Raw genomic sequence first — 20,103 nt, 5'->3', positions numbered from 1 at the left:
AATGGGTCCTGACCCTGCCCTGCTTAAAATTCTGTCAGGGCTCTGATTTGCGTCAGGATGAAATCCAAAGGCCATAGGCCTTACACAGTTTTCTTACAGTTACTGAGTGCCAGTCTTTTGGCTAAGCTAAAACCCCTGGGGCTCCAAGCTGCCCTGGCTGTGGAGCCTAGGCGGGAGCCCGCAGGGAAGACAGTATGAGGGTTATTATAATAAACGTCAAAGAGGCGCATTGGTTCAGGCCTGTAATCGCAGCACTGTGGGAGGCCGAGGGGGGCCAATCACGAGGTCAAGAGATAGAGACCATCCTGGCCAACATGGTGAAATCCCGAATCTACTACAAGTACAAAAATTAGCATGGTGGCGCGCGCCTGTACTCGGGAGGCTGAGGCAGGAGAATCGCTTGAACCGGGAGGCGTAGGTTGCAGTGAGCTGAGATCGCGCCACTGCACTCTAGCCTGGCGTCAGAGCAAGACTCCGTCATAAATAAATAAATAAAATAAAATAAATAAGTAAATAAATAAATGTCAAAGCAAGAAGAATGTTCCCGCCGGTTAGGTTTTGTTATTTCAGAAATAAAATAGGTGAATCGTCTTCCCTCCGGCGAAGACGTGCAGGCAAGAAAGGAGGCAGGGCCTGGCCTTGAGGGCTCTACGTTCTAGACAGGGGCCCGAGATACCCCAATTCTGCTTGCCCGCACAAAACATGGCGGCAGGAGAGCAGCGTTTCCACCCGGGCATGTCCACCTCCAATGGGGCCCAAGGGAGAGGCGTAGTCTTCTGTGTCTTGCCTATGGGAGAGGCGTAGTCTTCTGTGTCTTGCCTATGGGAGAGGCGTAGTCGTCTGTGTCTTGCCCAAACTCAACATGGCGTCCTCATGGCTCCTCCTAGTCTGAGAAGCCTATCCCGGGCGTGTGCCTCAGCGTCGAGTAACGTCATTTGAACCCGGTCGCGCCGCTTTGTGCGTCACGGGTGGCGGGCGCGGGAAGGGGATTTGGATTGTTGCGCCTCTGCTGTGGAGAAGAAAGTGCTGTCTGGCCCCCAACGCCAGTTCCAGCGTCTGAGCAGCGTCTGAGCAGCGCCTGAGCAGCGCCTGTGAACCCAGTCCTTTCCATTCTGTCACCTTCTCGATCCTGCTGGCGCTTTAGAGCTGCAGTCCCGTCTTGTATCCTTCAGAGCCTCAGCCACTAGCAGCGATGCATGTGATCAAGCGAGGTGAGGAGGCGACGAAGTGGGCGAGAAGGGAGGTGAGGGGATGCGGGCTGCAGCAGCCGGAGTTGTACCCTAGCCTGGCCGCCCGCCTCCGCAGCTTCCCGCCTTTCCCGCCTTTCCCGCCTCGGCCTTCCGCCCTGTCAGCTAGCTGGGTCTTCTGTCTTCAGTAAGCCTGCCCCAATCTCTTTCGGGCCTTCGGGCTGTGCCCTCTCGGCTTTGTCATCCTGCCACCTTTCAAAAGGATAACACCTACCTTGCATCGAGTAGTTACTGCGTATGCCGAGCACTTTCCAGGCACTATTTTATTCTTCACTCCAAGCCTCCGAGAGAGGAATTATTAGCTCCGCTTTATAGATGAGGAAACTAAAGCTCAGAGCGAGGTTTCGGCGACTGACCCAAAGTCACTGATAGCTGATAACGCAGTTTGATTGGAAAACCGTGGGGCTGGTGAGCTGTCTTAGGCACAGAGGGGGGGGGTGTGTGTGTGTGTGTGTGTGTGTGTGTGTGTGTGTGTGTGTGAGAGAGAGAGTGTGTGGGGGGGGCGGGCAGCTAGGAAAGAAGGAGGGGTACTCTTTACCCTACATAGGCACCTGTCAGTTTACTGATCTCTTTTGTGGGGTGAAGCTAGGAGTGTGGGGTGGAAAAAACATCCCAGACGGCACCTTTCCTTCAGTTTCTTTTCCTTCATGGAAGGAGATACTGAATCAAAGAAGGGTGGCCGAGACACCTGACAAGATGGGGACTGGGAAGAGTCAGGGACCTGTATTCTTTCTCAACAGTTCTTTTTCATGAGACTTGCCGAGTCCCTGCTTTGTGCCCAGCCCTTTGCATGGGCTTGTGAGATTATAAGAGGAGACAGTCCCTGCATTGGAAATAGGTTTAGTCAGATTGGAAAAACAAGAGCAACATACTTATAACAGCCACATGAGATATGTATGAACAAGTTTTGAGCTGAACCTACTTGCCTTTGTTAAAGCAATAATTTCAAAATTGTAGTCACTTAGTAAATACTGGTTGATTGACTGGATGTTTCTGTTTGTCCTCTAGGCTGCGAACATTTCAGGGAGACTTGAAACGGTCTTGTTGAGACAGGGTCTTGCCCTGTTGCCCACGATGGAGTGTAATGGTGCAGTCATAGCTCACTGTAACCTTGAAGTCCTGGGCTCAAGCGATGCTCTTGCCTCAGCCTCTCAAGCAGCTAGGACTATAGGCATGCACCACCATGGGTGGCTAATTTTTTATTTATTTTATTTTATTTTTAGAAATGGGATCTCGCTATGTTGCCCAGGCTGGAGTGCAATGGCTATTCACAGGTGCATCCCACTACTGATCAGCATGGGAGTTTTGACCTGCTCCATTTCCGACCTGGGCCGGTTCACCCCTCCTTAGGCAACCTGGTGGTCCCCCGCTCCTGGGAGGTCACCATATTAATGCCGAACTTAGTGTGGACACCCGATGGGCATAGCGTACTACAGTCCAGAACTCCTGGGCCCAAGCGATCCTCCCACCTCAGCCTCCGGAGTAGCTGGGACTACAGGCACGTGCCACCGTGTCCGGCATGGATGGCTAATTTTTAAAAATTTTTGGTAGTGAAGGAGTCTTGCTGTGTTTCCCAAGCTGGCCTTGAACTCCTGGCCTCAAGCCATCCTCCCTTCCTTGGCTTCCCAAAGTGCTGGGAGTACAACAAGATGGAGACTTTTCTGCTCACATTTAGCACAGGACCTGCCATGAATAGATTCTCAAAGAATGAATGAGAATAATTGTATCAAAATGTGGCACATGATGAGTGCTGTGGTTAAGCAGGTAGTTGTAGTTAACTACAGCCAATGTCCAGATTAATTTAACTACAGCCAAGAGTTGGAAAGGTGGACAGTAGTGTCCCTTCTAATTTTTGGTATCTTGAGAACATCATTCTCTGAATTTTCCTAGCTTCCATTTTAGCTGACCAAAGAGGAAAATACATATAGCACTTTTATTGATCTATTCCTATGAGTGAGAGATGAACATCTATTTTTTATTTATTTTTTTACATTATTATTATTATTTTTTTAGAGACTTGCTATGTTGCCCAGGCTGGTCTCCTGGGCTCAAGAGATCCTCCCACTTCAGCCTCCCAAGTACTTGGATTACAGTGCTGGGAGCCACTGCACCTGGCTTGAGCATCTATTTTTTAAATTATTAGATATGGGAGAGATGTTTAGGATGGTCCATGATAAGTCAGTAACAAAGATGAATTGAAAATATATGGACTTAGGTGATCAGAATGGGTAAAATTCAACTCTGTGTTAAATTTTTAACCTTTTGGTTCTACTTCTAAATACTGTAGTTTAAAAAGTGCTACCTTGGCCGGGGTGGCTCATACCTGTAATCCCAGCACTTTGGGAGGCCGGTGCGTGGTCATTTGAGGTCAGAAGTTCAAGACCAGCCTGGCCAACCTGGTGAAACCCCGTCTCTACTGAAAAATACAAAAATTAGGCAGACGGTAGTGGTGTGTGCCTTTAATCCCAGCTACTCGGGAGGCTGAGGCAGGAGACTCACTTGAGCCTGGGAGACGGAGGTTGCAGAAATTGTGCCACTGCACTCCAGTCTGGGCAACACAGTGAAACACTGTCTCAAAAAAAAAAAGTGCTATCTACAACTAGCTCTAAAAAACAGAGCTTGGCCGGGCGCGGTGGCTCAAGCCTGTAATCCCAGCACTTTGGGAGGCCGAGGCGGGTGGATCACAAGGTCAAGAGATCGAGACCATCCTGGTCAACACGGTGAAACCCCGTCTCTACTAAAAATACAAAAAACATTAGCTGGGCATGGTGGCGCGTGCCTGTAATCCCAGTTACTCAGGAAGCTGAGGCAGGAGAATTGCCTGAACCCAGGAGGCGGAGGTTGCGGTGAGCCGAGATCGCGCCATTGCACTCCAGCCTGGGTAACGAGCGAAACACCATCCCAAAACAAACAAACAAACAAAAAAAAACCCAGAGCTTATTTTGTTTTTCATCCCTTCAGAGAGCATAATTTGATCCAGATGATTCATGCACTAGATTTTGCCATTGTAGCATTCAGCAAGACTTAATATACAACATGTACTTAGATTTGTTTCTTTCTTTATTATTTTTTTAATATGCATAGGGTTTTTGGTTTTCTGGACTTTCTTTGTCCTCACTTATTTTTGGTATGTCAGTGAAATGGCAGACTAACTCCTGTAGTTTTTGTTAATTTTTTTTTTTCTTTTTGAGATGGGGTCTTGCTCTGTCGCCCAGGCTGGAGTGCAGTGGTGTGATCTCAGCTGACTGCAGCCTCTGCCTCCTGGGTTCAAGAGATTGTCCTGCCTCAGCCTCCTGAGTAGCTGGGATTACAGGCGTTTATAGTTGAGACTACAGATGTGTGCCACCATGCCTGGCTAGTTTTTGTTCTTTTTAATGTAATTATTGAGGAGGGCAACTGGCAGTTGACTTTCAAGTACCTACCGAATGTGCTAATATCTTGCTAAACACTGTGAGGGCAATAATGGAGAAAGCAGCTCTGTCTTCAAATAACTTAAAATTGTTACGGATTTAGGAACAATCCATATGAAAATTGTTAGATAGAAGAGAATAGTAGATGAGTTTTTTTCATCTGCTATCTTGAGCTGTTTTTCCCAATGGGAGATTATGGTTAAAAAAATAAAAATTGAGAACCATTGCAGTAAATGACAAAGTAGCTGACTGAGTTGTAAACTGCTTTGGAATTTAGTGTAGTATTTTCAGAACTTTGGATTATAACTCATAGTAAAAAAGAAAAACATTTAAGCTATTTTTCCTCAAGGAGGTTATGGTTAAAAAAATAAAAATTGAGAACCATTGCAATAAATGATAAAGTGGCTGAGTGAGTTGTACGCTGCTTTGGAATTTAGTGTAGAGTTTTCAAAACTTTGCATTGTAACTCACAGTAAAAAAAAATTTTTACAGACATACATTATATATGTGTATATGCACAAAATGATACAAAAGTTTATAAAATAATGTGTTCGAAAGCCTCTATTTGCACTCTAATCTTTCTTTTATTCCAGATCCTCCCTCCCTCCCTCCTCTCCCTCCCTCCCTCCCTCTCTCTCTCTCTCCCTCCTTCTCTCCTTCCTTCCTTGTTTTGTTTTTTAATATGCATAAAGTTTTTGATTTTCTGGACTTTTTATGTCCCCTCTTATTTTTGGCATGTCAGTGAAATGGCAGACTAACTCCTGTGGTTTTTGTTAATTTTTTTTTTTTTTTTTTTGAGATGAGGTCTTACTCTGTCCCAAGAGCAAGACTGACCTACCTACCTTCCTTCCTTCTTTCGTTCCTTCCTTTTTCCATTCATAGCCTGCTATATTATTTTATAACTCTGTGTGTGGATACTGTGCTGTACAGTGGGATTACAGTGGTGAGTAGGCAGACATGGTTCCAGCTTCCAAAGATCCTACAATCAATTGAGAAAGATAGACAAATTAATAAGTAATATGATAAAATATGAAAAATACTCTGATAGGTAAAGTACAGGCAGTAGAGGCCATTCATTGTTATTCATAAAGCATTTATTCAGCACCTCTTTGTGCTAGGAAGTGTTGTAGGCATTAGAGATTCTGTAGCGAACAAAGCTAAATTACATTTCTCATTGAGTTTATATCCTGGTGTGGGTGGGAGTGGTAAGTGTATGTAAGAAATAAGTAAACCTAATAGGGGCCAGGTGTGGTGGCTCATGCCTGTAATCCCAGCACTTTGGGAGGCTGAGGTGGGCAGATCACCTGAGGTGTCGGAAGTTCCAGACCAGCCTTACCAATATGGAGAAACCCCGTCTCTACTAAGATATAAAATTAGCTGGGCGTGATGGTGCATGCCTGTAATCGCAGCTACTGGGGAGGCTGAGGCAGGAAAATTGCTTGAACCTGGGAGGCGGAGGTTATGGTAAGCTGAGATCATGCCACTGCGCTCCAGCCTGGGCAAAAAGAGTGAAACTGACTCAAAGAAAAAAAAAAAGAAAGAAGTAAACATACTAATCAGTTAATTTCAGATAGTGATTAATGAGATGATAGTAAAACAGGATGTGATAAAGATGAATGAGAAAATAACCTTGGATTGGGTAGCCAGGAAAGGCTTCTCTGAGAAGCTGACATTTGAGCTGAACCCTAAATAGTACTAAGAGCTAGTAATGTGAGATCTATGGCCTGAACATTCCTGGCATAGGGAATTAGAAGGTTTGTAGCTTATGGAAAAGGCACACATCCTTGGTCTTACAGGATTAGGGAAGTCTTCCTGAAGAGAGAAGAATGACAGTTTGTAGCCAAGAGGAAATCACACTAATAGGCTAGAGGATTTTTTTTTTTTTTTTTTTTTGAGACGGAGTCTCTGTTGCCCAGCCTGGAGTGCAGTGGTGTGATAGCTCACTGCAACCTCTGCCTCCTGGGTTCAAGCGATTCTCCTGCCTCAGCTTCTTGAGTAGCTGGGATTACAGGTGTCTGCCAGCACAGCCAGATAATTTTTTTTTGTATTTTTAGTAGACATGGGGTTTCACCATCTTGACCAGGCTGTTCTTGAACTACTGACCTCAGGTGATCTGCCTGCCTCAGCCTCCCAAAGTGCTAGGATTACAAGCATGAGCCACTGTGCCCGGCTGGCTAGAGGATTTTAGGAGGAAGAGGTCAGTGTGAGTTAAAAATGGTTGGGGCAGGTTTTAGGGAAGTGTGAGATTTGGAGGGTGAGTAGGAGTTAGATGTGTGGAAAGATGGAAGAGGACTTTTAGGCAGAGTAAGGTATAAGCAATGATGTGGATATGGGAATGGGAAGCCCCCTTGAGACTTATATTTCACAGGGAACGGTAGAAGAGATCTGGGGCCAAATTAAGAAAGGCTTTGCTTGAGAAGAGAGAAGAGAATAATGTAGGCAATGAGAAGCAGGGATTAGTGAGGTGATAAAATCAACATCTGGCTTGAAAAGCTAACCAAGTGGAATAACAGAATAGGGAATAGTATGTCATTGGACCTTAGGTCATTAGTCTGCCTGCTATTCTCAAGTGTGAGTTAAGATTAATTACCAATGCACTTTTTTGTCAGTTTCCTGAATGACTTCAGAACTTCCGGTGGTTGTAGAATTTTCTGTTTGCTAAGTTGCTTCTCATCCCCCTCTTCCCAATTGCATGTATAATTGCAGAACACTAATGTCGCTTTGTGGTTACCTGCCTGCTTAGGTAGCCAATTGTTAGAGCACTGAGGTTTCAGTCCCAGGGCCAGCCAGTTAATTTACTTGTTCCAGAGTTAAACGCTGCAGATGTGAGTCTGATCAGAAAATTATCACAATGGTGATTAGAAAGAGAAGGGCTAACATATCAGTGCAGAAGAAAAGCAACTTGTTCTAGTGAAGATGGGTTAATAGTGATGTATTGTTCAATCATTCTTCATCAAATGTTTGAGAACTTAACCTTGTTCTGGGCACTAAATTTGAGAATACAGATGTGAGTGAGAGGGCTAAATGTAAACATATTTAACCTGTTGCTTATTAGTTACTTCAAGTTGAGCATCCCTTATCCAAAATGCTTGGGCCTAGAAGTGTTTCAGTTGTTGGATTTGTTTCAGATTTTGGAATATTTACATTATACTTACTGATTGGCATCCCTAATCAGAAAATCCAAAATCTGAAATGGTCCAAGGAGCATTTCCTTTGAAAATCGTGTTGGCATTCAAAAAGTTTTGGATTTTGGAGTGTTTTCGATTTTGGAATTTTGGATTAAGGATATTCAGCCTATAGTTACCATGGGTTGTAGGTGCACAAAGGAGAAAAAAACCAAATCAGTGCGAGACACTAACATTTATTGAGTGCCTATTGTGTATCACATACTGTGATTTTTTTCCCCATAGTTTTTTAACAAAAACTAAATCAGCGCGAGAGACTAACATTTATTGAGTGTCTATTGTGTGTCACATACTATGATTTTTTTTCCCCCTTAAGAACAGCTTTGTTTTGTTTATTTTTTTTGAGGCAGAGTCTTACTCTGTCGCCAGGCTGGAGTGCAGTGGTGCGATCTCGGCTCACTGTAATCTCCGCCTCCCGTGTTCAAGTGATTCCCCTGCCTCAGCCTCCCAAGTAGCCGGGACTACAGGCATGTAGCACCATGCCAGGCTAATTTTTTGTATTTTAGTAGAGATGGGGTTTCACCTTTTTGGCCAGGATGGTCTCGATCTCCTGACCTTGTAATCCGCTCCAAGTGCTGGGATTACAGGCGTGAGCTACCATGCCCAGCGAGCAGCTTTATTTTATAATGAGATATCATAGTTGCAACTATGCCAAAGTTGTTACAACAACAGTACTTTTTACCTAATCTCATTTTACTGTCATAGTAAACTGATGAGGTAAGTAGAATGGATAACAATAATTAACCCCTTTCTACAAATGAAGATCTGTGAAATGACTGATCATGTTTTGTGACTTGCCTAAGGTTAAGACTGTTTGATGGTTGGGTATATTCACTATTCCTGGTAAGACTAAATAAAGGTTGGATGAGCTACTGTTTGAGGTTAAACTAAGAGTAGTGAGACTTTTTGTCTAGAAGGACAAAGAGGGATATAATCTAAGTCCAAAGTCATGAAAAATATTAGGTAAAATATGTAGTATGTCAGATGGGATAAGTGCTGCGGAGAAAAAGCACAGAAGGGGAATAGGGATATGAAGAGCAAGCGTCCTATTTGGGGCATTGCAATTTAAAATGAAGTCATCAGGGGAAGCCTCACTGAGAAGTTGATGACATTGAGCATAGACCTAAAGGAGGTATATAGCAAGAAGGCAGGTTGTCAAGGTAGAATAGGAAGGAAGGTGGGAGAGTTAGAGGTAAAATTGGGAGGTGGGTGCACAGGACAGGTTGTACAGGATTTTGTGGATTGTTTTAACAATTTTGATTTTTATTCTGGAGATAAGTCACTATTAGGAATTTCAAGGGAAGTAATGGTATGATTCTGAGTTTAACTTTTAAAGGATAATTTTGGCTGCCATGTGGGATGGGGGAAAAATTTAAGAAGTTGTCTGTAAATAGATCTGTCTGTATAGAATTCATACTTTTTGAAGGTGACATCAGAGAGGATAATCTCTTCATGAATCTTTTGAGGGGGTCTGAATCTTATCTGTGAAATAGCATTCATGTTGGTCAATTTACATGTTAATTACATTTGATTCTTTGACATCGTAGTCTTAATAATTGCTAATATGAATTTAATAATTGCTAACATGGTTTGATTCTTCAGATGGCCGCCAAGAGCGAGTCATGTTTGACAAAATTACATCTCGAATCCAGAAGCTTTGTTATGGACTCAATATGGATTTTGTTGATCCTGTAAGTAAATGTGGTTTTTATATTGGGTCCCTTGTTTCATGTGTTTATTCCCGTTTGTCTCTTATTCCTGGACCTTCACTCACCTGATACACTTTGGTTTGGTATTCTGGCTATGTCCTTTGATACAAAATTTTTTCTTAAAACAAATTCATTGCTTAAAACATTTTTTTTTCTTAATTTTGGTTAAGTTCTCTCACTTTTCAGAGAACTACGAATGTGAATAAAGGGGAAAATTTGATATTAACATTTAATAGCAGATTTTTTTTGAGTAAATTGTTTTATTCATTAGTGGAAAAGCCTAGGCCACCTGAGGTGGCTCACGCCTGTTATCTCATGACTTTGGGAGGCTAAGACTGGTGGATCATCTGAGGTCAGGAGTTCGAGACCAGCCTGGCCAACATAGTGAAACCCTGTCTCTACTAAAAATACAAAAATTAGCTGGGCATGGTGATGGGTGCCTGCAATCCCAGCTACTTGGGAGGCTGAGACAGGAGAATCGCTTGAACCTGGGAGGCAGAGGTTGCAATAAGCTAAGATTGTGCCACTGCACTTTAGCCTGGGTGACAGAGTGAGACTGCCTCTCTCTCTCTCTCTCTCACACACACACACACACACACACACACACACAGCCTAGAGTAAAGCTTGTTTTGGAATTGTTATTTAGGTAGGGACTGGTTTGAAATTTGCTTTTTGTTATTTATGTAAAAATATTTAAGTAATATAAAGTAGATTTCATAGACAATATTTAAGTAAACAACAAACTATTCATAAATGAGTTGTTCTGCTTTTGTCCTTATCTTTTATAACTTCTATTTTCTAGACTCTCATCAGTCATCTGGACTGTTTTCTGTGGTCTTTGCAGTGTCCTGGCCTTCCTCTAATCTTGCCCTCTTCAAATCCATCTTCTACCTGACTTCTAAAATGATCTTCCTCAAATGAGAATCTCTAAGAACTCTTTTTTTCAAATCCACCCGTATTTCCATCTCCTTATTTAGGTATTTTATCTGTACTGCTGTAAAACTTGTGCTCATCTCATAGCTTTAATCATATAATATGGAAATTAATTATAGGTCTTTGTCCTCCCCTAGGATTGAGGATGGGCTGTATCATATTCTTATGATATCCTCAGTGCTTAACATGTATCTAATTAGACACTTGACCAAAGTAAGTTTGTTCAAGAAAAAATGATTTTATGCAGCTTTAAAATACGCTTATTGTAAATCATCTTTTACATTGAAGACTTAGACAATAATTAGAATAGTAGAATGTTAGAGTTGGAATGAACCTAAGAACCCATCCTATTTCATCTTTGTTTTATAGATAAGAAAGTTCCAAAGAGAGAAGGGAGTGACTTAAGTTAGTGGAAGCGTAGGGAGAAGCACCTAGGTCTCTTGACTAATACATGTTCTCTTGCCTCATGCAGTAGTACATTTTAGAGTGCAGAAGTGTTGTAGCAGCCTCAAACTTCCTAGGATAGATTCTGTTGAAAAACGGTCAGTGCTCGTCTGTAATCCCAGTACTTTGGGAGACCGAGGTAGGCGGATTGCTTGGGCTCAGGAGTTTGAGACCAGCCTGGGCAATGTGGTAAAACTGCCCAGGTGCAGTGGCGCAATCTTGGCTCACTGCAGCCTTTGCCCCCTTGGTTCAAATGATTCTCGTGCCTCAGCCTCCCTCAGCTGGGATTACAGACATGTACCACCACACCTGGCTAATTTTTTTTTTTTTTTTAATTTTTAAAATTTTTATTTTTAGTAGAGACAGGGTTTTGCCATGTTGGCCAGGCTGGTCTCGAGCTCCTGGCCTCAAGTGATCTGCCTGCTTTGGCCTCCCAAAGTGCTAAGATTAGAGGTGTAAGCCACACTGAGCCCAGCCTCAACCCTCCTGTTTCTACAAAAAAAAAAAAAAAAAAAAAAATGAGCTGGGTGTCATGGTGCATGCCAGTAGTCCCAGCTGCTTGGTGAGATTGTGCCACTATACTCTAGCCTAGGCCACAGAATGAGACCCTGTCTCAAAAAGAAAAAAAGAAAAACGGCGCATGCTGTTATATCTGGTACAGTTAGCACACAGATGATATTTTATTCTGAGTTCTAATTGTTTGCCATATCGCACCAGAAACTGTTTAGAAAACTTCACTGCTCTTACACCGAACATACCTTATCTGCTGGATCTGGGAAGAAAGTGATCAGGAGCAACTTGGGCTTAGCTATATTTTAATCAGAAAAGATTGCAGACTATTAAAATAGTTACGAACCTGTGTCTTTTTTTGAGGGGGGTATACATTGTTATGCTGGGAAATACATTTATTTTCTGTTGGATTAAGCAGTTTCTTAAAGATTCAATAAACACAACTTAGAATTTGTTTTCCTTAAAAATGTATGCTAATACCTTGTGCGTTATATGTCTTAAAAACTGGAGCTTATAACGTGGCCTTGAAAACAGTGAAATGCAGTGAGGTTTAATGGGTTTGGGGCCAGAAGACTTGTATAATAATATAACCTTGGGCAAGTCCCAGTAACGTGAGCCTCAGGTTCTTCATGTAAGGTAGGTATAGTAATAATCATATCATAAGGTGATTATGAAATGTCAGAGATTATCAAAGTTGAAACACTTTGTAATTTATGAAGTGCTAAAGAAAGAGTAGTCATTAAATTATCATGACTGAGCCCTAAACCTAATTTATACTTCAGTCTCCCTTAATTGGCATGATTAAAATTTGATTCATTTGCTTTTCTGTGCTTATCCTTATATGGAATTGGGAAAAGTAAGTATGGAGCTGGAGCCCTGATCACATAAGGAGTATCTGAATGAAAAATGGGGAAACACTTATATAGAATCATTAGTTCGTTGGGAGAATTTGAATGAAAAATAGGGAAATACTCATAGGATCATTAGTCCGTTTTCAGCTATTTCCCTGTGAGACTAATTGATTTAAAGGCTATACTTAGATTTTTTTTTTTTAATGACACCTTTAATTTATATGTAGTTATATTTTCTGATAGTTCTTCTGGTTTATGCATTCTCATTACTAAGTTTCCCACTGCCCACCATTCTGAAAGATAATTTTTCAGAGAAGTAAATTGTTTTGTTTTTTGTTTGAGACAGGGTCTCACTGTGTCGCCCAGGCTGGAATACAGTGCCATGATCATAGATAGCTCAGTGCAGCCTTGACCTCCCCAGCTCAAGCAATCCTTCCACCTCAACTTCCTCTTTGGCTGCAATCACAGGTGCTTACCACCATGACTGGCTAATTTTTTTATTTTTAGTAGGGATGGGGGTCTCGTTACATTGCCCGGGGTTTGTCTCAAACTCCTGGGCTTAAGTGAGCCTCCTGCCTCAGCCTCCCAAACTGTCGGGATTACAGGTGTGAGCCACTGTGCCAATCTGTCATTTTTATTGTGATGTGAATTTGATTGTTTTCTTTCCTTTTATTTTTTTGAGACAAGGTCTCACTCTTGCCCAGGCTGGAGTGCAGTGGCATGATCACAGCTCACTGCAGCCTCAGCTTCCTGAGTAGCTGGGATCACAGGTGTGTACCACCACACCCAGCTAATTTTTTTTTTATTATTTGTGGAGTTGGGGGTCTTCCTAGCTTGCCTAGGCTGGTCTCAAGCCATTCTCCCACATTGGCTTCCCAAAGTGCTGTGATTATAGGTGTGAGCCACAATGCCTGGCCTTTTTCTTTTTTTTTGAAATAGGGTTATGAACTCCTAAGCTTAAGTGATCCCCTCACCTCAGCCTTCTGAGTAGCTAGGACTATAGATGTGTCCTACCACACCTGGCCACGATGGTTTTCTTAATTCCTCTTTTAAGAAAGCTATTGTTTCTTGGGAAAGCTCCAGTAATTCTTGGTTTTATTTTTGCAGGCTCAGATCACCATGAAGGTAATCCAAGGCTTGTACAGTGGGGTCACCACGGTGGAACTAGATACTTTGGCTGCTGAAACAGCTGCAACCTTGACTACTAAGCATCCTGACTATGCTATCCTGGCAGCCAGGATTGCCGTCTCTAACTTGCACAAAGAAACAAAGAAAGTGTTCAGTGGTAAGTTTGGGGTGAAAAAGTAAAAATTTAGTATTCTCAGAAAAGTAATAAGGGTACTAGAAATAAATCTTGACTGTTTAAAGAAGCAAATAGGGCCAGGTGGGGTGGCTTATGCCTCTAATCCCAGCAATTTGGGAGGCCAAGGCAGGCAAATTGCTTGAATCCAGGAGTTTGAGTCCAGCCTGGGCAACGTGGCAAAACCTGTCTCTACTTTTTTTAATTTATTATTATTATTAAAAAATAAAATAGTCTGGGTGCGGTAGCTCACGCCTGTCATCCCAGCACTTTAGGAGTCCGAGGCAGGTGGATTAGGAGGTCAGGAGTTCGAGACCAGCCTGGCCAACATGGTGAAACCCTGGCTCTACTAAAAATACAAAAAATTAGACAGATGTGATGGCAGGGGCCTGTAATCCCAGCTACTTGGGAGGCTGAAGAATTGCTTGAACCTCGGTGGTGGAGATTGCAGTGAGCTGAGACTGTGCCACTGTACTCCAGCCTGGGCAATGGAGTGAGACTCTGTCTCAAAAAATAAATAAATCAGTAAATAAAGTAAACATGAATATGTAAATTAGTGAGAAAGAGGGGGCTACAATTTCTTATTTCTTCAGGCTGCCTACCTACTGCATAAAAGGGTTGATGGATCTTTGTTCTTTAAGCTTTTTATTCTCTTTCTTTTTTGAGATGAAGGTTCACTCTTATTGCCCAGGCTGGAATGCAATGGTATGATCTCAGACCACTGCAGCTTCTGCCTCCCGGGTTCAAGTGATTCTCCTGCCTCAGCTTCCCAAATAGCTGGGATTACAGGCACCTGCCACCATACCCAGCTAATTGTTGTATTTTTAATAGAGGCAGGGTTTCACCATGTTGCCCAGGCTGGTCTCAAACTCCTGACCTAGGTGATCTGCCCTCCTTGGCCTCCCAAAGCACTGAGATTATAGGCATGAGCCACCCCACCTGGCCTCCCTCTCTCTCTTTTTTTTTTTTTTTTTTTTTTTTTTTTTTTTTGAGATGGAGTCTCTCTCTGTCACCCAGGCTGGAGTGCCATGGCATGATCTTGGCTCACTGCAACCTCTGCCTCCTGGGTTCAAGCAATTATCTTGCCTCAGCCTCCCAAGTAGCTAGGACTCCAGGTGCGTGCCACCATGCCCGGCTAATTTTTTGTATTTTTAGTAGAGATGGGGTTTCACCATGGTAGTCAGCATGGTCTCGATCCCTGACCTCGTGATCCACCCGCCTCAGCCTCCAAAAGTGCTGGAATTATAGGAGTGAGCCACTGCGCCCAGCCTTCTCTTTTGTTTTTTTAAAGCTCATCTTTAGGCACTTGGTGGTGGTATGGTTGGAAAAATGAATAATATTTATTGACAAGTTCTGGGATAAAATGTTACAGTTGCTCCTTTGTTATTAGAAGCAAACTCTTTATTTGATCACTCCCATTTTCTCCAAAATTAAAAATGTTAACAAGGTATGGTGGTATGTGCCTGTCATTCTAGCTACTCAGGAGGCTGAGGGAGGCTAGCTTCCCAAAGTGCTGGGATTACAGATGTGAGCCACTGCCTAGCCTTAGGAATGTATTTTAAACTACAAGAGCTTATACTTACTTTAACTTGAAAAGATTGTTTCCTTAAACGAGGCATTATAGATTTCTTCAACATATATGTTTATTGAGCACTTTATATGCTAGGCACTGAGGTGGGTTGGGATGAAAAAAAGGGTTGAACTACTGTTTTCAACTATTACCTGAAGATTGAATTAGCTGTTAAGTGGTCTTGATATTTTTATTTTTTGTTGTATTTTTTTAGATGTAATGGAAGATCTGTATAACTACATAAATCCACATAATGGCAAACATTCTCCCATGGTGGCTAAGTCGACATTGGATATTGTTTTGGCCAACAAAGATGTATGTATAACACTTTTTTGGTGGAAATTTTTTGATAGTCTTTTTTAATAATGCACACATTTTAAAAAATTTAAATACTACAAAAGATACAGGTAAATACTAATTCTGTTTCCTGCCCTGATTCCTGATTTTCCTCTCTAGAAACAACTTCAATTTTTCATTTTAAAATGTATTTTTCCAGAGCTATTTTGTACATACATGTGTAGTGCATACATGTATATGTGTGTACATATATATTTTTCTTTTCAGTGGTACTGTACTGTGCATACTGTTTTCATTGGTACTTTATTCACTTTTAAGTATATCTTCTTTGTTCTGTATCAGCCCTTATGAATTTACCCATTTTTTTTCTAACAGTTTTATAACATTCCATTTTATAGATATATTGTTATTGTATGTTTGTATGTGTAAGAATTCCTTTAGTGATCAATATTTGTTTTTCATCTTTTCACTGCAGTGAATATCCTTGTATGGTAGGTGTTTTGCCCATAGATGAATATATTTGTAAGATAAATTCCTTCAGTAGAATTGCTGAGCCAATGTGTATGTGAATTCAAAATTTTGATAGGCGTTGCCAAACTGACTCCCAAAAAGGTTGCTCAGGTAAAATTTTAAAAGTTCATGCCCAGCAACTTAAAAATTATCCACTTGTGTTTGAACCTCTTTCTTAACTAGAGACCAGAGGTCAGAAGGGAAAAGATGTAGCCTAGCCAGCCCTTTTACACACAGGATTTATTTACCATGTATATCTGGACAGATTAGAGACCAGTTTTAACTTTAGGTAATAGAATAATTAATTGACTCTCTCTCTGAACTTGTATCTGGTGTCAAAGAGACTAAGAGAAAACTGAGTTGTTTGTGTATTGTTAATTTGTGTAATCTTGAAGACAAGTTGAAGACAGAAATACAGCAGCAGCAGCAAAACCTGTGTTTAAAAATATATATATTAATAGTCAAGCATTTCAGTTCTCTAATATTCATACTGGGCCCATATCTGCCTTTAGCAACAAAGATGACCTTAAAATTTTAAGAGAAAAGGAAAGCAGACTTTCATATAGGTTTTTCTAGTCCATAGACATGGATCATTATGTAGAAATACTGTTAGTATTTTGAAAACCTGGTTTCCTTTTTTTCTATCCAAAATGATTATTTGTATGTAATTGCTTTTATTTTCCTCTGAATGGCTTTATAGCCTACAAAAACCCTATCATAATGACCGATTAAAATATAAAATCTTACTGTTACAATAGTGGTTTGTTTGAAACTTGTTAAAGGACCATAGATTTTGAAGAGCCTCGGAATTAACATAGTCCGACCTCCTGTTATTGTTCACTATATATACTGTTATGTGTGGTTTGGGTAGGCTAGTTTTTAAAATAAATGTATATATTAGTAAATATGTAGTACCAATACTTTTGGATTAATAGTCAATCTAAAAACATGTTTAAGGATGTTAATATAGTCCCATTTATGCTCATGTTCTTCCCCCTTTCAAAACATACCATAAACATAATAGTGAAAGTTTAGAAAATCACATATAATCTCACAACCATATATTTGTGTATTATCTTCTAGTGTTTTAATATACATATTTTTAAACCTAATTAGGATACTTAATTTATATACATAGTTTCTTTTTTTAAAAATGTTAGATGGACTTCTACAGTAATAATACTTAGTGTTATTTCATTGCATCCTATGTTGATTTTAGTTCTGGAGTTAGGGCTGAGAGGTAACAGATTTTGTGAAAATAAGTAATTATTTTAATTTAATTATGTTTTTTTTTCACCCCTATTAGCGCCTGAATTCTGCTATTATCTATGACCGAGATTTCTCTTACAATTACTTTGGCTTTAAGGTAAATAATAGGTTTCAAATATGTGGGGATTTGTACTTAAATCACAAAATTCAGGATTTTGTTTATGTTTTGGTGACAGTTATAAAGGCCATAAGTTGTTTGGAGTTGGGATGGACCTGGGGAACTAGTGGGGTTAAGGCAGTGGTGGTGGTTTGAATTAAGACAAGGGTAGCTTATCTATTTGTATTTTTTTAATTTTCCACATATTACTTCTGAGAAGTTATGCAGATAAATTACCATAAGTAGTTCATAACATTCTAAGTATTTTTGCATTGACAGACAGTATAGTATAGTGACTGAAAACATGAATGTTGCTGTCCATCTGAATTCTAATCTCTGCTCTATTTCTTATTAGCAAGTTATTTAACCTGTCTGTGCTTGTTTTCTCCTTTTTAGAATGCGGAGAAAATAAAATTCCAACAATAAGTTTAATTTAAGTTAAACATTTTTTTTTTTGAAACTGAGTCTCACTCTGTCACCCAGGCTGGAGTGCACTGGTGCGATCTTGGCTCACTGCAACCTCCATCACCCGGATATTAGCAATTCTCCTGCTTCAGCCTCCCGAGTACCTGGGACTACAGGCACACACCACTATGCCCAGCTAATTTTTCTACTTTTAGTGGAGATGGAGTTTCGGCATGTTGGTCAGGCTGGTCTCCAACTCCTGACCTCAGGTAATCTGCCCACCTTGGCCTCCCAGAGTGCTGAGATGACAGGCGTGAGCCACTGCACCTGGCCAGTTTAGTTTAAATTTCAATTTAAAGTGCCTATAACAGGCTGGAGGCAGTGGCTCCTGCCTGTAATCCCAGCACTTTAGGAGGCCAGGTGGGCGGATATCCCGAGGTCAGGAGTTTGAGACCAGCCTGGGCCACATTGTAAAATACCGTCTCTACAAAATATACAAAATTAGTGGGGCGTAGTGGTGCATGCCTGTAATTTCAGCTAGTTGGGAGGATGAGACGTGAGAATCACTTGCACCTGGAAGGCAAAGGTTGTGCCACTGCATTCCAGCCTGGGTGACAGTGAGACTCTGTCTCCAAAAAAAAATTAAAGTGCCTATGCCAGACTAGGCACTGCTCTAAATCACATATACACTCAGGCCGGGTGCGGTGGCTCACGTCTGTAATCCTACCACTTTGGGAGACCAAGGCGGGCAGATTGCCTGAGCTCAGGAGTTTGAGACCAGCCTGGATAACACGGTGAAACCTCGTCTCTACTAAAATACAAAAAATTAGACTGGTGTGGCGGCATGCTCCTCTCGTCCTAGCTACTTGGGAGGCTAAGGCAGGAGAAGTGCTTGAACCCAGGAGGCGGAAGTTGCAGTAAGCCAAGATCATGCCACTGTACTCCAGCCTAGGCAAAAGAGCAAGACTCTGTCTTCAAAAAAAAAGCAAACAAACGTATATACTCATTTAATCCCCTGAGGACTCTCTGATGTATATGTTGCTCTTTTAATCCCTATGAGGAGTCATCAGGGGATTAAATGAGTTTATGTGTTGCTTAGATGAGTGCCTAGTCTGTTACAGGCACTTTTTAGGTGTTAGCTGTTGTGATGTTGATGATGGTGATGATGGTGATGATGATGATGATGATGATGATGATGATGATGAAGTTGATGAAGAATACTACAACTTCTGCTATTAATGGATATAGAGCTGGCTTTTTCCAGAAATTTTCATACAGTCTCTGCCAAAACAAACGTGCCAATGAGGCCAGGTATGGTGACTTAATGCCTGTAATTCTAGCACTTTGGAGACTGAGATGGGAGAATTCCTTGAGCTCAGGAGTTTGAGACCAGCCTGGCTAACACAGCGAGACCATGTTGCTACAGAACATTTTAAAAAGTTTTTTAAAAAAAAGTACCAATGATAATGTTCCAGATGAAGCTAGGAAGAATAAATGTGCTATTGTTTTCATTTAAAATTTTATAGAAAGTGAAAATTTGAGATTGCCTTATTGTGGATGATATATCTCCTGTCTTTAAAAACGGTGCTCTGAAAATTTTTTGTTGTTTTTCTCTTTCTAGACGCTAGAGCGGTCTTATTTGTTGAAGATCAGTGGAAAAGGTGAGAAATGAACATGTTTGTGTGCTACATTTTCTACTCATTCTATTGATTGTATAGCTTTGAGCTATAAGTCTTAATATTCCTCCTTAGACTCTAGATAACATTTTGGACTTTAGGTTTAGTTTGTGGATAATTGTCCTGCTTATTAGTATAAAGCTTTGGTATCCTTTTCTAAAATTCAAATATGTATCCCATCCTATTTTTTCTGACATATCTCATGTGAAAACTTCTCTTTTGTCCATAGTGGCTGAAAGACCACAGCATATGTTGATGAGAGTATCTGTTGGGATCCACAAAGAAGACATTGATGCAGCAATTGAAACATATAATCTTCTTTCTGAGAGGTGGTTTACTCATGCTTCACCCACTCTCTTCAATGCTGGTACCAACCGCCCACAACTTTCTAGGTATGTGTTTTGAGTAGGGAAATAAACCTTGACCTGAAGAAACTGGGCAGTTCATTACATAAAAAATAATTTGATGAACATTTAATCACTGCCTGCTCTGATTAAATGAGATTTAGATTCTGGAAAGATCTCTGACTGTAATGTGGTAAATGAATTGGAGAAAAGACAAATGCTTATAACAAAAATGTTCTAAAATTGATTGGATTGTTGTGATGGTTATACAACTCTATGAGTATACTAAAAGCCATTGAGTAAGTACACTTTAAATGAGAAATTATATTATTTGTGAATTATATTT

At 41.0% G+C, this 20,103-nt stretch overlaps 1 protein-coding gene across 2 annotated transcripts in view; it reads left to right on the top strand.

The window, feature by feature from the left end:
* Positions 1-844: 844 nt before the first annotated feature.
* The window catches only part of RRM1 (ribonucleotide reductase catalytic subunit M1), a 44,263-nt gene continuing 25,004 nt past the window's right edge, over positions 845-20,103 (top strand). Inside the window, exons 1-7 of one of the 2 annotated variants that reach the window (XM_017532852.2) lie at positions 845-1,211; positions 9,445-9,533; positions 13,397-13,574; positions 15,374-15,474; positions 17,273-17,332; positions 19,359-19,398; positions 19,643-19,805. In XM_017532852.2, coding sequence (XP_017388341.1) covers positions 1,193-1,211; positions 9,445-9,533; positions 13,397-13,574; positions 15,374-15,474; positions 17,273-17,332; positions 19,359-19,398; positions 19,643-19,805 — 650 coding nt within the window. In that variant the 5' untranslated portion in view covers positions 845-1,192. The remainder of the gene's footprint in view (positions 1,212-9,444; positions 9,534-13,396; positions 13,575-15,373; positions 15,475-17,272; positions 17,333-19,358; positions 19,399-19,642; positions 19,806-20,103) is intronic. The other variant, XM_017532854.2, reaches the window with a different exon arrangement.

This window comes from Cebus imitator, unplaced genomic scaffold (assembly GCF_001604975.1).
Source record: "Cebus imitator isolate Cc_AM_T3 unplaced genomic scaffold, Cebus_imitator-1.0 Scaffold79, whole genome shotgun sequence".
In the NCBI taxonomy this organism is placed as follows: domain Eukaryota; kingdom Metazoa; phylum Chordata; class Mammalia; order Primates; family Cebidae; genus Cebus; species Cebus imitator.
The sequence above is the reverse complement of the archived record's forward strand: the minus strand, read 5'-3'. Positions and strand labels throughout refer to the sequence as shown.